Below are 17406 nucleotides of genomic sequence, written 5' to 3' on the forward strand. Positions count from 1 at the left end.
CTCCGTACCAGCGCCAATAATAAATTGAATAATTTTTTCAACTTCTATTTGAGGAAAGATATTCTTGTATTTCATTAGTGCAGTACAGTACTGCATGGTGTATTCTTGCAATGTTTAAGCGGCGTTAAAGAATCTGTTGTTTTTTTGTGCTCAAGCGCCACTGCCAATGAAGTCTTGTAACTTTGCTTAATCTATTTGGGTAAACAATTTAGAACTTATATTTTGAATGGTTTGTGCAGACATATACAGTCCTTATACTGGTAAGAACCTCCTGGTTACACCACCCCACACGGGATTATTGTGTTCGTCGTGCAGGGAGGGGCTGGGTGGGGAGGGTGGGGCTGGGTGGGGGGTAGGAGGGGTGGGTAGGGGCTGGTCACCCCGTGGTGCCCTTATAAAACTCAACGTTTAACCTACTCACACCGGCGTGTGCCCACCCTCAGTCAGGCATATTTGTGGAATACACCACGCCGCCGTTGACCCTGGCCATTGACCAAGCAACCCAACGTTCCTACCAGCTCCCTCCGCAGGAATGTGTTTGCTGTTTTACAAAATCAACTAATCAAACTTGGGTCAGGTATTTAATATATCTATTTGTAACAGCAAAGGCAATTGCAGAGCTGCTCCAGAACGTCAGCTCTGCCTCTATGTTCTGATAAGATTACAGTGATCCCAGCTCCGATCCGGCACCGGAGTACAACATATACAATTGGCAAACTCTGTTTCTGGTACCAAAGCCTGGCCATCCTGAGAACACGTCAGAGGGCATATACATCGTGGAGATGGGGCAATGAAACCAGCCCATGTGCAGGAACTAGACCCACGGGTAGGCAACCTGTGGATCGGGAGCTGCATGCGGTGGCTCTTTAAGGACAGCAGTGCGGCTCTTTTTGTTATTTTGGTTGCAGACCCCTGACCATGGAAGTCCAGTTCACCATGGGCAGAGGTCGGCAACCTACGGCTCCGGCGCCGCATGCGGCTTCACCGCGGACTGTTTCGTGATGTTTATTAAGGACCACCATCTCGTATTCACATGCATTGCGAATCTTGAAATATTTAGTTTTTTTAGCCAAATAGAAATAAATGTATCTTCTTGTTATTTTGATTGCTGACCCATGAGCTAGATGGATTGCTCCTTCGCGATACTCAAGAGTATGACGGCATTGGAAAGATAGCTGATGCTAACATTTTCTAAATCTATGTACACGTTTGTGAATATATGTAATTTCACATATTTTTTATTGTCGTATTGATGCGGTATTAAACAAGGCAAAACATGAACTTCACAGAAAAAAGAAAACTGACCTCTGAATGAAACCCACCACAGGAAATTATACATTTACAGCAACTATACAGCTTGAGACTGCGCAATACAAACAAGTAATGGAAACTATAAATGTGTAGATAACGTTACACTTTCCAACAAGTGTTTGTCGTTGCAAGTATTTAATGAGCAGTCTTGAAGCCGACTGGTATCTCTCAGGGCAAAATGCGTGCGAGAATTTGCAGATTCTATCTTTTTTCTCTGGTTTGTCTCCAACAGTTTGGGCCACCTTTTGATAGAGTTGGCCGAATTTGTATTTGGCGAGTCTCTAATAGCAACACACATTGCTATTATGGGTTGGTTCATGTTGGATAATTTTGTACGAATTTTTAACAGACTGGGTGGACCCACAAAGCTTTCATATTGCGCTGGAAAGTGTAAAAAAAGACTTGGATCTTGTCCATCCTGCTGACGACGGCTCATTCACTGGGAGAATTCCCAAGCGGAATTTTCCTCATTCTCAGGAGGGATGTTCCGTGAGCTCCAGGGAGGAGATGAGGCGGGTGGTGTCGCTGCCAGACCAGAGTACACAGTGCACAGGGAGAGTGTGAAACTCACAAAACGGAAACATTATTAGCTAGCTCTCATTTATCCCAATAAAACAAGGGTAATGCACAGCACATTCGCATTAGACTAGAAAGATGTGTTGGTTACCTGTATAGAAAGGTGTGAAGACATAGAATGCTGGCATATCTGTGTATTCATCATACAGATTGGTTTTCTCTTATTATTAAATAAGTCTATTAAGGTAATCTATTACCTTTACAACATTTCATATGGGCACTGGGCCACTGCAGCCACTAATGAAAGCAGCGTGAATGGAAAGACATTCTTTCGCATGCACGCTTAATTCACAAGTCAGACAATCCACCCATGGATAATCGAGTTAAAGCGGAACTTGTCACGATTTGTGTGCCTAGCAGCCAGCAGGGGCGACAATAACTACGAGCGGTTGTGCAGAACTATTCATCGTCACCCATGATCCAGCCACTGATGGATGAAGGCTTCCCCAAGCCATCACCTTCACTCGGTCAACAATCAATCGAGCACCTGCAGCAGTGGATATACAAAAGGGCTGTAGATGTACTTGTAGTGTGCTTAATTGGTCGCGTCCTAGGACTTTAATGCCGGCCGTGGCTGTCAAGTTCAAAGCTGTCACACCTGTCTGCATCATGGGCACTCACCACAGGCGATCTCGGACCCGGTTTCTCTGCTCTCTTAGTAGCTTCAGCAGGGGATCGTCTGGGAAATCCACTCCATCTGAATCTTAAGAAGAGGAATCACGGACACGTGCGTACAAAACAAAAACGATTTAACTGGACAGGCAGGTTTTCGCAAACACAATATTACAATTCATGACTAATTGTTCGGTTAGGCCACGTGATCATCGTGAAACCCTCCACCACCCTGCACAGCGAAGCAAATTAAATTGCAAAACACGACCGAATAGGATGTTTAAATACCTTTGGCTGGTCACACATTAGTCGACACTAAGTCTGGCGACGTGATCGTCACTATCAACCGCTTTACTCTGGGCATGGCTTGTATGGTGGGGGGGGGGGGGGTGGGTTCCTACCTTCAGGAGGCAGAATATCGGGAGGGCCGCAATTTTCAAAGAGGCTCGTGTAATCGACCAAAACGAAAGTAGTCGATTACAACTTTTAGCCAATTAACCACAAGCTGATTGACCAACTGTTCCAGGCTCTACTGTCGCGTACGAGAGAGGGGCGGCGGCGTCTCCGTAGCGATGCAGTGACCACGTCGAGTGAGGACGCTCACCAGAGGTCGCAACCGGGTACCCGATACCCGGGTACCCATTTGCGACCCTGGTGCGGCAGGGTACGGGTACGGGTAGCCCGCGAGTCACCAGTGAGTAACTGTTTGTCACTCGTTTCCCAACGTCTTGCCTCTTCTCACAATTTAAGTTCCTAGAATCAACCCACCCGCGCCTGCAACATGGCTTCATTCCAGAGGTCGCAATCGGGTACCCGATACCCGTACCCTACCCGGCCGGGTACGGGTAGGGTACGGGTACGGCGGGTACGGGTACGGGTACCCGTTTGCGACCCTGGTGCGGCCGGGTACGGGTAAGGAATCAAAACCCGTTTGCGACCTCTGACGCTCACCCTCCGCCTGCTCTAGGAGACGCAGCACAGCACTCGGGAGTCCCGGTTGGGCCGACGGAGGGGAGCGAGGACGCGACGTCGCGACGGCGCCCCGCGGCGCACCTCCCTGGTCTCGACCAGGCCGCGGCTGGAATGAGAAGCGATGTCACAAATGTAATCCTGAGACTTCTCAAAGTATCATTGGAACCTCCTTTGCCAGTAGCAAAATATGATAATTGATTTTTTACACTTTTATCTGGCAACAAAACTGACACATTTGTTTTTTACTGGTAATAAAGTATAAGTTACCAGTAGGAATGCAACGATTCACATCCTTCCAGGTATCAGTCATAACAATGCATTTAACACGTAGGCTGCCATAACAATATAAATTATTCATAACAATAATCATTTCAACTGGTAACAAGCCGCAGTGTTCATTCGCTCTCGTAGAGAAAGGGCGACGCAAGAGGCACAAGAAACTACAGACGAAGGTAGCCAGGCGGGTGAGCCGGCACCAGCAATTGCCCAAGTTCTCCAGTCCTCTATATACCGAGGTGTTATCAGCCAATTAATGTGTTTATGCATGTGGGAGGAAACCAGAGCATCCGTAGAAAACCCAAGCATGCAAAGGTGGACACACTTTATCCCATATAGATGGAACAGGTGGAGTGTTTATTTTTTGCTGTACTGCCGACCCTCGCCTCCAGTGCCGGATTACAGACGTGCCTAACCACCACCGCCTGGTTAAACTAGGATCTGTAATGACCGAGAGAACGATGAACTCACCTCGTTTGTCTCGGATCGTTTCAACTCGGCGGGCATGAAGAGTCGTTCGTCGAGGACCTACAATAATCACGATTATCATCACAATGAGTTCACAGATATCTTTAATACGGAGAATCAGCATGTGCCTGACAAACATATTACCAGACTTATATTTGCCAGAATGAAAAAAAATCTGATGTATATATGGTGATCCGTGTATAGATACACTAATTTCTAATGACCCCGGCCTTGCGCAGTAGGCGATGGGTTACAAGGTGGAGCAATTGTGTGCCACATACCCCACCCCAACATGACTCCACTGGGTGTTCTCTCGTGGGGTCACGTCACAGACCGCGTGTGTACATGTGAAAACAACCGTGAGGTGCCGATGACCTCGGCTTGCACACCGGTGAATGTTGTGAGCAAATCACCGCGGCTACGCTAGAGCGTGTCAGGAGATGGTTAGAAGGTTCAACAAGTGCGTGGAAATTGGTGGAAGACATGCAGAGGCTTTGAAATCAACATTTTTGTTATCTTTCTCCTGATATTAGTGGGATATTTACAAGTGGATCTCTCTCATGATGCCGATATAACTTTGCACAGTATATTTATACGTAAAAAAAATAATTTAATCTATCTTACTCTCTCGTGTGCATTTATACACAAAATAACCGACGGAACACACCGACGTTAGTCAGTCGCTGTTAATGTCTACTTGGACAAAGTTCTCACCAAGCCAACAGCGCTGCTCAACGGAGACTCGTCGCTCCGTGCCGAACCGTGCAGCGCTCCGCCTCCTCCTTCCCTCCTCTTTTTCCCGTTTCTGGCTCGCTCGGGTCGCACCTCCCCCCTCCTCTCGACGCCACCGGCGTCCTCCCCGCTCCGTCTCCTCTCGTGCCGTTCCCTGCCGGGTTTCGCCGCCCTGTCAGCGCTACCTCGGTCTGTGCTCGACGCCGGCGGGGACGACGACTTCTCTGCGGGCCCGGTGCGACTTCTGCTCCGCCGATCGCTCGTCACGTCGAGACCCGAGGCGCCGTGACGACGGTCGCCATCGCCGCCCCGACGTTCCCGATCGTCGTCACCGTACGCGGCTTTGGTTTCGGACGGGCGGCTCGCGATCTTGGAAGTCTTCGGCCGGCCCGTTGTTCCACTCCGCTCGGTCGCGCCGGCCAAACTCCGAGGTCTGATCTCGCTGCGACTCTCCTCCTTTCCCCCGTTGCTTCCGTGAGGAGCGACTCTGACCGGGCGCGAGGGGCGATGCTCGTCCCGGATCTCGTGATGGACAAGGGGGGCGTGGGGGCAGGGCAGCACGTCGCACGACAGGTGGAGGTGTGGCGTGACGACCATGGAGTCTTTGGGGCCTCCTAGTGTGTCCGATGTGGGGGCGAGCCTGATGTGGGGGCTGGCGATGGGCACCTCGAAGCGGGCAGGGGCGTTTGGTGGGTGCCTCCCCGTATCTTCCGCGGTAAAAAGAACCCCCGCGTTAGCCTGCGAAACACCCAAGCAAAGGAGAATGAACACGTTTGTTAAATAACGTGTATGAAACTTCACGGTGATACTGCACGCCGGAGACCCAGTGCTTTGGAGGACATGGCCTTTGGAACTCCTTCCCAGGCAACTCCTAAGCGGGTCTCCCTCTTTCTCTGCTTTCAAGTCTTTCCTCAAACTCTTCCTCTTCCACCCCATGCCTCGAGTCCCCTTTAATTACTCCCTTTCTCTCCTTCCATTGATTGCTCCCTCATCTCTTCTTTTGTATTTGTGCACTCCGGGAGTTTTTTTTTACGTTATGGCTGCATTAAATATTTAAGTAGTTGTTTCGTATTTCCATTGTGACACAGTCTACACGTCCATCAAGGTCTCATTTTACCACTACTACCACCATCTGGTTTGAGGTCATCCACTTGGTTGTCAGCCTCTGGGTGCGACTGCAATACCTGGCTTGGCGATCTGTCCCCTCTTTCCATCCCACACGAACATGTACAACGCTTTGCTACCTCGTTCTATTCTGGAACTTTCGAGTTGCTAACCCTATTCTGCTATGCCTGCCAAACTGGGCACCTCACAAAGCAATCACTAGCATGGGGCCTCGTGCGCAAAGAATGAAATGAGGCCCCCTCCGTCCCATGGGAAATGGTATGTACGTATGTATGTTGAACTTCTTTCGCACCGTACATAGCCAACCGTGTGAATCAGAGGGTGCGGGGGAAGAACAACAAACTAAACACAAAAAGGTGCACTGCCTGCGGACTCAATCGCTACTCCACTGGCAGAGACACAGACACACGCTTGCCTGTGGCAGCTGCCAGGGAGTGGGTCGTGGGAGTTCCCGATCGCTGGAGGGCACCGCTCGCGCGTCGTGCGCTGCTTTCGTCCCAAACTCCCTCGCCTCTTCCATCCTGCGCCGCAGACGCCACTGGTACAAGATGTCGTCCGCTGGGGTCGTTCCTCTGCCTGCGCCAGGCGGGAGTGGCGTCGTCAGCGTTGGTTGCGCCGAGACGAGGGGGGTCGTGCTCCCTGTGGGACCGGATCGCATCATGTGATTACACATTGAAGATATCACAGTGACCCCACAATGTGACCCCACAGCGTGACCCCACAGTGCGACCCCACCACCGGTACCAGGCAGGAGGAGATCGAGGTGGCCCCACGGCGGACGTGCTGGCTCAGTGAAGTTTCGCTCCGACGAGCGTGCGGACCCAAGCCCCGCCGAGCTGACGGCGCCCGCACGGCTGCTCAGCGTGCTCTCACTGGCGGAAGGATCGAGACAGACAGAGCAAGCAGGAGAGAGGGAGCGAGTGAGAGAGGGAGTTAGTGATAAATGAACGCAGAAAGTGAAAGGGAGAGTGACACAAGGAGAGAGTAAGAAAATGAACAAAAGAGAGTGAGCTATACATGGCTGAGTGCGCAATGTTGTTAGAGGAAGCGAGTGATGGGGTGAGAGAGCAACTAAGAGAGTAAGAGAGCAATAAAAAAGTGAAAATGAGAGACATGGAACGAGTTAAAGTGAGAGACATGGAACGGAGTGAGCGGGATAGCGAGTAAGAGACCGAGGAAGTGAGAGACTGAGAGACACTTGAGAATCCGGTTTAATCACAGACAGCTGCCTGGATTCTAACGCAGGATCTCAGCGGTGCCAGCTTGGCCTTGACCTTCAAGCCAGCTGGCCACTTCGTATTGTTGTTATTTTTAAGCAGCTGCTTATCAGCTGGGTCGAACCCTGCCACAGTTTACCTTCTCTCCAGGAGCTGGCTCGCTCGCTCCTGAAGACTGCGAGTGTCTGCATCCATGAGGCCGCTCACGGACAAATCCCCATCGCCCTCCTTTGGCCCCGAGAGACAAGAACAGAACACATGCCATAACAGCAGCAGCAACAATTTCAACACATTTATTATCATCTCAATGCCATCGCATCTCGAGACGCTTTACAACGTCATGAAAAATTGTAGGTTGGGATATAAAGGAGGGGGTGAGGAGAGTCAGGGGAACGCGCGAGGAGACAGCGACACCGCGACACAGCCGAGGACGTAGCGACCGGGGCCCAGCACCTACAACGAGGATGACGAGTCCCAGGCACAAGCTGGAACAGCACACAAAAACCACAGGCATACATATACAGACAAATATTCCCCCCCGTATAGCTTGAACAAACTGTTGGGGCAAGTGCTGTTCGTGACCACCTATGAAAGCCGGCACGGTACACAAGGGGGTGGGTGGTGGCCAGCACCACTCCCGATCGCCTTTGTCTCCCAGTGATCATGTTTACACAACGCACCAGGTACTCATTTGAGGCTGAATTGTCATATGTACATATAGACACAAACAGAGAGACAAACACACAAACACATTCATATACACATTCAAAAACACACCACATAATTTTTAGTCAGTAACCTGATGACAGCAGGCTGGCCATAATGAAATAGTATAATTTTGCATCTTTCTGAAAACTCTGGAAGATAAGAGGCACCTCTACCCATGCCGTTATGAGGGTATGGTCCATAACGGGTATATCATATCTCAAGACTTCCTTTAATGTGACACACAGCCGTGAAATCAATCCAGGGCTGGATGAAGGCTTCCACCCTCTTCACCAACCCACACCAACTGGTGTGGGTTGGTGAAAGGGTGGGTGGCCCCATATCAGTTCAGATATCATTCGCCACTGATGTTAGCGATGCCAGGGAATCAAACTCAGGTCACCGGGTTCATACTCCAGTGCGTACCATTTTATGCGGCATTTGATATGATAGAAAAACAATCAACTGTCGGTGAGGGTTGGTATCACATATAAATTATTCATCAGATTAAAATAGAGTCCTACTCTCACAATAGATTAATGTAATAATATGGATAAGAAATTAATATTTACGATTCATGCAAATGAAACACAAATGAAAATATAATACCTTGTCAGCATTTTTGAAAGTTATAATATATTTTGAACACATTCATAATGACCAGAGATCAAGGAACAAAATAACTCCTCACCGTGTCCGAATTGTGATGTTGTCTCATCCCTTCTAACGAAGAGCAAGCAGGGCTGGGACCCGACCTGCCGGATGACCTTTGACCCAAGGACCGCTCGCTGGATGACCTCCGTGGTGACCTCGGCTGTGAACGACCTGCGAACATCGTAAATGGCACGGCAGACGCGTAGTTCTAATTTAGAGAAAAAAGTCTGAAAATATTGGTAAGATGCGGGGATGACCTTTCCCATGGATGGCGTTTGTTGGTGCAAAACAGAGGTGAGAGACCTTTTCAAATACCGTTGGCAGGGCCATACATTAACATATGCCTCAGTCACTTCTGTAACTGCAAGAGGCCCTTGCAGTGAAATCATTGACTGAGCACGGGGGCTAAAATTGGAGCGATATTTGTGGTGATGGATAAATATGGCTTGCGGGCCTTCGTGATATGATGTCATCATCACATGATTTAATATGATGACAAAGATGTCAGTACGGTCATAATGACAAATTACAGTCATAATAATGACCATGATGATGATCACGATAACCACAGGAAAGATCACAAAGATGATGATGATAACAATGATGCTGTCAATGGTGACAAAATGACGGTCGTAAAAAATTCTCAGGATGATAATGATGACAAAGCATTCACATTACCGGAGTCGAGCTGATCCGCCGCGCGTGCTGTGGCTTTGGTCGCCGGGTCCTGGAGCCACCAAAACGAGCCGCCCCCCGCACGCTCGGCCGCCTCGCGCTCCGCTCGGCTCGTGGGGCGGCCGTGACGGAACCGCTCAACAAACCTGCACGACGGAGGAGACAACGCGAAAAGCTCTTAACCTTGCAGACACGTACCTAGGCCAGGGCTAGGGAACCTACTGACCGCAAGTCAGATGTTAACTACCTCGGCTGGTATATAGGTCGTGGGTTCGATCCTAATCCTGACTACTGTATACTTGGAGTTTGCATGTCTCTTTCCTCGTGGTCACGTGGACTTTTCTCCGGGCCCTCTGGTTTTCCTCTCCACATTTAGAATCAATGTGCGTTTAGAGTATTTGGATACGTGATAAGCCACTTCGTTGAGCTATCATTTGTGGCCAGGTCACTTCTGAAAAAGAGCTATATAGCTCAGTGGGCCTTATCTGATGAAATAAAAAGTTTAGTTTAGTATAGTTTAAATATAACTCACGACCTAATGTCATAAGACCAACACCAACACAAGGCATATTACTTTTAAATGGCTCACCAAAATTATATTTATCCATCACTGCAAGCATCCGAGCTGTACTAATTGGGTACCAGAGGGGAATATGTGTGGCCTGCCAACATTATTTAATATGAGCACGCTCAGTCACTTCCGTCACTGTGAGGATCTCTTTATACTCGGCTGGCACGCACGTATTTTTTATTTTGTTATTGGATAACCCAAAGGTGATAGTGATTGTTTGTGCTTGTGGAATTAACAAAAAAAGGACAAATGACACTTAAAAAAAACCTCATGACCAATACAAACAAAAATCGCTCAAATCTTACAAAGAATATTCTCAAATCGAGCCATGAGCCTCCATTTTGATAGTTCATTAAATTGCACGGAAGTATATATTCACACGCGTAGCGCAAAAACTCGGGGTGGTCGGTTATAACCCCCCCCCCCCCTTACTGGACAAAAAGAGCTCGATAGCTCATCGGATTCCTCCAGGATAAATAAAGATTCTGATTCCGATTCTGGTTTGGCTGGATCAGTGCCCAACCACTGCCACAAAGAAATACGTTATCCGAAAGCTCAATTCGTGTCGAGGAGTCAGCCCCACCGTCATCAGAATCCGAACCTCGCAATGACAGGCTCCCTTGTGGGGGGCACAGGTTCCAGCCCTGCTTCCCCCTCCACAGCCTCAGGCGTGCGAGCCGAGCTCTGCTCGGTTGATGGCCACGATTCGTCGAAGGGGTCCGAGGAGTCGGGGTCAGGCTGGGAGTTCGCCGTCCGGACCGCCACCTTATGATGACGCAAAGCACAGGGAGTGTACAGTTACAGAGCCACTGCCCTGTCATTGTGACGCATGCTGCAATAGGGCAATAATTAATGTATGAATGATGATGACTTATTGATGATGAAAGTGTATTTCTTGTTGCAATGCATTAAATGGCAGTAAAATACCATGTCAATGTAGTATCTGTTTGCGATCGCATCTCAGGACAATGTACAGATACAGATGGCGTATTTATATCAGAGGCAGTCACAGACAGAAGACAATGTCAAGTGTTGAGCCTGGAATGAAACAGGGACTGGGAGTTCCCAACTATTAAAGACGATAGGTTACTGTAGTGGAGGGTATGTAGAGAGGATAGTGAGACTGGGAGGGACAGATAGATAGAGGAGAGTTCATCCTGAAGATGGTGAGATCTTGAAATTGATTTGGGATTAGATTGGGAGCCAGTGGAGGGATTGGAGTATTGAGGAAATGTGGTCTCATTTGCTCGTGTGGTTGGTGAGGAATCTGGCAGTGAAATTTTTGGTACATCTGGAGTTTGGTGATGCAGGATTGGGTAATGAGGGATTTGGAAAGACTGTAGAAGAGAGAGTTGTGATAATCGAGTCAGGATGTCATGAACGCAGGGATGGGGGCCTCAGTGGCTGCTGAGGTCAGGAGTTCCGCAAATAGAGGTGTGGAGTCAAACCGAGTTTAGATATGTCGAAAGAGAACAAGAGCTTTGGATCAGTGACAGCTCCAAGGTTTCTTGCATTCTTCATAAATATTCTATTGTACAGCAGGACAATGCATTGCAGTGTGATGTATAATGCAAATACCGTACTGCAGTACATTAGGCAATCATTTACCTGCGCCTTGACACGTTCGTTTTGCCGTTCGTCTTGGCGGGCACCGGGCTTCTGGGCTTGGGAACCACTGGCATGAAACCCAGCCTTCGGACTCAAAGACTGCAGCCGCACTGGACTCAGAGACTAGGTAGACAGGAAAAATAACTTTATTTTAAAACATGTGAAAGCACATTGATCAAAGTTCAAGGAGACCTGGTTGACAAAGCAAATGCAAAACACACCAAATATACAGCAAAATAAATAAAAACTTAATTCACAACAAATATTACGAGTCTATACTTCAGCAATAAACGGATTTGAAATACAACTTAAAATTAAGCTTTATATATGTTCAAAGTATGTGCAGGTTTAAAATGGCAGTATGATGTGAACCAGAGGTCACTTGAATGGTTCTCAGGGTTCAGACTGTGACAGCCACCTCCGATGTCCGTTCTTTAACACGATGGGAGGCACTGCTCTGAATGGATTCTGCATCTCACAACCTTATGCAGATAGTCCAGTTCTGATACAAACATTTTGAAATTATCTCATGTAAACCCCTGGCTGATAAGCCTTAATGAATAGAAAAGTAACTATTTCCCTAAACTATAATAGACGAAGCTTAAAGAACAGTTGGGCTAAAATTTGCAGAAAAATAAATTATTTTCAAAAGTTCAAATGGCAAGGAAGGATGCAAGAAATATAAAATGCTGAGGATGGTGGGCAGAGCAATGGCAAAGGATGTCGGAGGTCTCGAACGCCCGAGCTCACCGTGTGCCTGGCACGCTGGGTTAGAGTCTTGCCAGGAGACGGGTGGTAGTGGCCCAGTGGTGAGCGGGGCTCAACAAATGGGCTTCCTTTGGTTGAGAACACTGGGTCACTGCACCAAAAAATACAAACACCACCATCTACCAATAAAAATGAATCTGCCCGTGCTAACTTGTAACACAATGTCTTACTTAACAATGATTTGTTTGTATATTTTTCAGATGTCACTTATTTCCCATGTGACATAGTTGTTTGCTTCATTGATATACTTAATCGACATACTTTGAACATTGGGTAAAAGCTGAACTCACAATTAGAGCTCCATTCTAAAGAATGAAGGTGACCTCCCAGTACCTCTATGGAAGTATGTAGTACTTCATGCTCAATATATCTCTATGAAAGTGGGTAATTTGGTGATTCTGCGTTGCCAGTAGTGCACAAGCACTAATATTAATAAAAACAAACTCAACACGTCCGTCAATAACAATGGCCTTAAAATAAAATATTTTAAACGTGACGTTTCAGGCAACGGCCCTTCTTCATAGCACACCGAGGCCAGAGTGATTGAGTGATTAAGAGACTTAAAAAATATTTTTGTTTGATTTTGAAGACAACTGCGAAACTTCCTCTCCCGACTCTTATCCACTCCACCTCTCTGGCCTATTTGTGTGCTGGGCTGGAGGACCATTGCCCGAAACGTCGCCTCTTATACACTTGTTGAGGACCATTTTACTCCTCTACACACTTTACCGTTTGAGCCCACAGTGTTTAATCACTTATAAGTTGAGTTTTATGTTATCTGTTCAAGTGAGATCATTAACATATTCATGTGAAAGTAACTTTAATGGCAATTACCACAAAACATTTCTATGAACCGGCGGCGGTAGAGAGCGGTGGCGCAGTGGTTAGCGCCAAGGCGCGCTATGTAACCGGCGACTTTTAATGAGTTCGCTTCCCCAGTCGCGGCTAACATCGGTGGCGAGTGAGAACAACTGAGAGCAGTCCCCTTAAAACAACCCCGCGTTGTTGAAGTTCAAACAAAAACCACTGCGAACCAACGCAACAACGAGCGCTAGGTAGGCCTCCGTCCAGCGGTGGTTGTCTTCACGAACGACGACGGATGATTGTGACCGACGATAACGTTAACACGCACCTGTACTGAGCTGCAGCCATGCCCCGAGCGTTGTGTTCATGCGAACATTCAGTCGCGAGTGTGCTAAAGTGTTGTTGTAGAGTCAATGTTGCGCGCGTGTGTTTGTGTTTCCCGCGCCAACGCCCGCTGCGACCCCGCTATGCCAGGTCAGAGGGGGGGAAACCTCGCATAGCAACGCATCGACGAGTTGTTATGGTTACCGGCTGTGTTAAATAATATTATTATTATATTATTGGTTCTTTCGGTAAAGTCGCGTAGAAAGGAAATAATATTTTTTTAATTGTTTAATATTTGTTTTATTTTATTATTTCCCTTCTACGTGACTTTACTGAAAGAGCGAAGAATATGAATCCCTGCAGTCATGAAAGCTTTAAATCAAATAATAATATTACAAAAAAAACGTCACATTTTTAAATTTCTTGCTGTTGTTTTCACATCTGATGATGATTGCTTGTGTCGCAATCGAAACGTCGTGAGAATTGTTTTTTTTCTACGTGACTTTATCGAGAGAACCAAGAATAATAATTTTCCAAAAAAACGCCACTTTTAAAAAAATGTCTTGCTGTGGTTTTCACACCTGGTGATGATTGCGTGTGTTGCAATCGAAACGTCGTGAGAATTAAATTTTTATATATTTTTTTCTTGTACGTGACTTTACCGAAAGACCCAAAAATAATAATAATATTACTAAAAAAAACGCCACTTTTTTCAAAATTTCTTGCTGTGGTTTTCACACCTGATGATGATTGCTTGTGTTGCAATCGAAACGTCGTGATCATTTTATGTATTTATTTTTTATTTTATTTTTTCCCTTCTACGTGACTTTACCGAAAGAACCAAGAATATGAATCCCCGCAGTCACGAAAGCTTAAAATCGAAATAATATTGATTATTATGAATAATAATGAATGTACTTTTATTTCAGAATATGTTTTACCCTTTCTGGCAATAAAACAGGAGTTGTGTTAAGATGTTCAAACACTAAATCGAAATTCTAGATTTGAAGCTTTCGTGACTGCAAGGATTCATACTCTGAGGTTTTTTCGGTAAAGTCACATAGGTAAAAAATTATAAAATAAAATAATAATAAATGAAAATACTTTTTTTATTGATTTATTTAAGTGATTTATTTGTATTTATTATTATTTAATTTAATTATTTTCATTTATTATTATTTTATTATTTTTCACCTACGTGACTTTACCGAAAAAAACCTAAGAGTACCAAATAGAAACCTTTTCTTCATGAATCCTGTCTGCATTAACCACACGCTACTAGTGATGGAGCGATTAAATAAATTCCTGTGCGGTCAGGGGCGATTTTAACATCACAGGAACGTGATGATGATGACGATGACGGTGATAGAGTTTAGATCCCATAGTTTTATGAATACTTTTGTAAGATTTTAAATACAGTGTGTATTTTATACCCGATCTCAAAATTAATCAAAACACTCATTTCACCGAATTAAGTCCTCAGAGCTAGCAAGCTAAGCAGGTTTACGCCTGGCTAGATGGGGGGGGGGGCATCAATCAGAATATGTATTTATGCTGGAGGAATCCGATGATCTATAAAGCTCTTTGCTGTGGGAAAACTGAGGGTATTGACCAGCCCCGCTAAAGTTTAGTCAGATAACCCCTACGACCCGCACGGCGTTTGGGAGGCCCCTCATCCAGCAGTTACATTTGACAAAGGGCCGTCCATAAATGACGTCACGCACCTAGGGGGGGGGGGTCAGACATTTGTTACGATGTGTGACGAGGGGGGGGGGGTGAGAAATGTGACGTCACATCAAAATGCGCAACTTTAAATAAATATAGACAACACGTTCTACTTAATTAAATATACTTTAATAAATGTTTTCTCCTACAACATCAAAGTGCAGCGGCACATTAAATACGCACTACAATGACAATAGTTTAAAGAGATTTAAAGCATGTTTTATTTTTTTTTGGGGGGGGGGGGGGCAGAGCTTTGTGACGTCATATTTGAGGGGAGGTCTGACTTTTTGTGACGCCGTGCGACGAGGGGGGGGGGGGGTCAAAAATCGTCCAAAATCGCGTGACGTCATTTATGGACGGCCCCCAAGAGGCGCGACTGTATGTGTGCAACAGAGCACAACAACTTGTGTACGACATTTTTTTACGACGCCTACATTGTTGCCATGAACGCCGAACCCTTTGGGAGGTAACAGCGACTGACCCAGCCTCCCGCCGGCTGCCACAAGGCGGCAGGAGGGAAGCGAGCCACTTAAACTTTTATTTTATTTGACCAGGGAAGACCTCCACTGCACAACGAAGTGGCTTATCAAGTGTAGATTTACAGCAGTCAAATGCTCGATACGAACTTTGATTCTAAATTTGGAGGAGGGGGAAACGGCGAAAAATCCACGCGACTACGGGGAGTTCAAGTTCATTTATTTGGTATAGCCCTGTGAGCCACTCGGCTCTTGAATCGGGTGCAACCGCAACAAACAAAAAACAAAAACATGAACAAAAAACATCTTAAAGTGAATATGTGACTGAGTGCAAACAGAAATCCAAGAAAAGACAGCAAAACATTGCAGAAAAAAATCACCGTACACCAACGCTGTGTGCAAAAATCCCAGTGGGATGCAAGTTAAACAACCAACAGCAACCACAAGACAATTTAGATTAAGGTCATCAGTCTAACTCTGTACTACAACAAACAAACATGGCTAAACCAATATACTTTTCGAAATCACCAAAATAAAGCCATGAAAGCAATGAAACAGTTATCATAGGAACTGTGACGGAATTTTCACAATAAATGGGAGAGAAACATGCAAACCCCAACTCTACAGGCGTCAGGTCGAACCACGACCTCCTGTATAAGGGGCGAGGTAGTTCACATCTCGCCATCGTGGCGCCCACTTGGTAGGGCATGACGCCTGCATTTGAGGTCAGAAGAGAATTTTCTCCCCAGCAGCAAAAGCGGGTTGCACGGCACGGCAATTAAAGCCACCGCATTTCTAAGAGGCTTCACGCAGGACACATGATGGGCTGCCAGCCACTTGCCTCCGTCAGCTTGGCCAACTTCTTCTTTACAGCCATACCCACCAAATTCCTAGAATTCCACATATATTTTCGTCACACTACCTTTCAGAATGCAGTTGCGGACGTCATCAATCTGTTATTAGATCAAAATCAGAATCTCTATTTATACTGGAGATACAAAGCATTTTTTCTCACAGATATTCAGTAGTTTCACAGATGTCCAGATGAAGGCCTGCTCAAGCCGTGCCGGTCATGATGATTGTTGGACCATACTTCACCATGCTGGTGAATGTGGTCTGGTAAATCCCATTATATTTCATCAACCTTCTGCTTGTATGATGAAAAATGATGTCACGGCAGCCTTACCAAAGTGTAAGCTAGGTTCAAGCAAGCCTGACAGCAGCGCTGATGAGGCATTGAATGTCAAAACCAGTCGAGAGTTTGTTGGTGTTGATTCAATGCTGCTAAAATTAGGCCCTTCCAGAAGGCCGAGTGGCCGATGTGTCGTGTAAAATATACTTGCACGGTATTATTTGTATGTGAAGAGACATATGGGAAGTTGTTACGTTCCCACCTTCAAGTCACCAAACTCAACACTGCAGCCATGCAGCACACAATCAGAATGAGAGGGAACATTTGACTCGAATCCCAAGCACTGCATCTCGCGCCTTCAGATGCGCTTCTGCGGCCGTCTGGAACGCTCTTCATTCCGATATTAGGAAGCCACTGGAGCTATGCACTTTTCCATCTACATTTTAAAAAACTCACTTCCCTAGAACTGCTTTTTGTGTTTAGATTGTTGTCCTTTCTCCTCGCCTCCGATAATTATCACGGTTGGCTACGTCTGTACATACGTATTCCCACAGCTCTGGGGAGAGCTATTTCTAGTGGCCCACGCAGCGACCCTTGTGGCTACCTATGGTCACCACTGGAAGGAGGCTCATTGTCTCATTAGTTATCGTGTTACATATCACGGTAAATCAGCAG

At 46.4% G+C, this 17406-nt stretch overlaps 1 protein-coding gene across 1 annotated transcript; it reads right to left on the reverse strand.

Annotated features, from left to right (window-relative positions):
- Window positions 1-412: 412 nt before the first annotated feature.
- Window positions 413-13567, reverse strand: PROSER3 (proline and serine rich 3). Its single transcript, XM_061551049.1, has 14 exons — window positions 13403-13567; window positions 12253-12361; window positions 11503-11625; window positions 10496-10659; window positions 9327-9469; window positions 8686-8819; window positions 7429-7517; window positions 6817-6944; window positions 6488-6711; window positions 4930-5685; window positions 4219-4275; window positions 3451-3577; window positions 2509-2590; window positions 413-1836 (listed from the first exon to the last, which is right to left on the reverse strand). Exons 1-14 carry the CDS (start codon window positions 13420-13422, stop codon window positions 1785-1787), a joined length of 2208 nt encoding a protein of 735 aa, XP_061407033.1. The 5' UTR covers window positions 13423-13567; the 3' UTR covers window positions 413-1784.
- Between the last annotated feature and the right edge of the window lie 3839 nt (window positions 13568-17406).

The sequence above is a fragment of the Lethenteron reissneri genome, chromosome 13 (assembly GCF_015708825.2).
Source record: "Lethenteron reissneri isolate LAM-NWPU_2019-01 chromosome 13, ASM1570882v1, whole genome shotgun sequence".
NCBI lineage: Eukaryota > Metazoa > Chordata > Hyperoartia > Petromyzontiformes > Petromyzontidae > Lethenteron > Lethenteron reissneri.

Coding starts and splice junctions, on each gene's coding strand:
- PROSER3 (XM_061551049.1), bottom strand. CDS start 13,422: ATGGCTGCAGCTCAGTACAG. Junction 11,626..12,252: donor CCCAGCGTGCCAGGCACACG/GTGAGCTCGGGC, acceptor CTGTCTACCTAG/TCTCTGAGTCCAGTGCGGCT. Junction 10,660..11,502: donor ACGAACGTGTCAAGGCGCAG/GTAAATGATTGC, acceptor CGTCATCATAAG/GTGGCGGTCCGGACGGCGAA.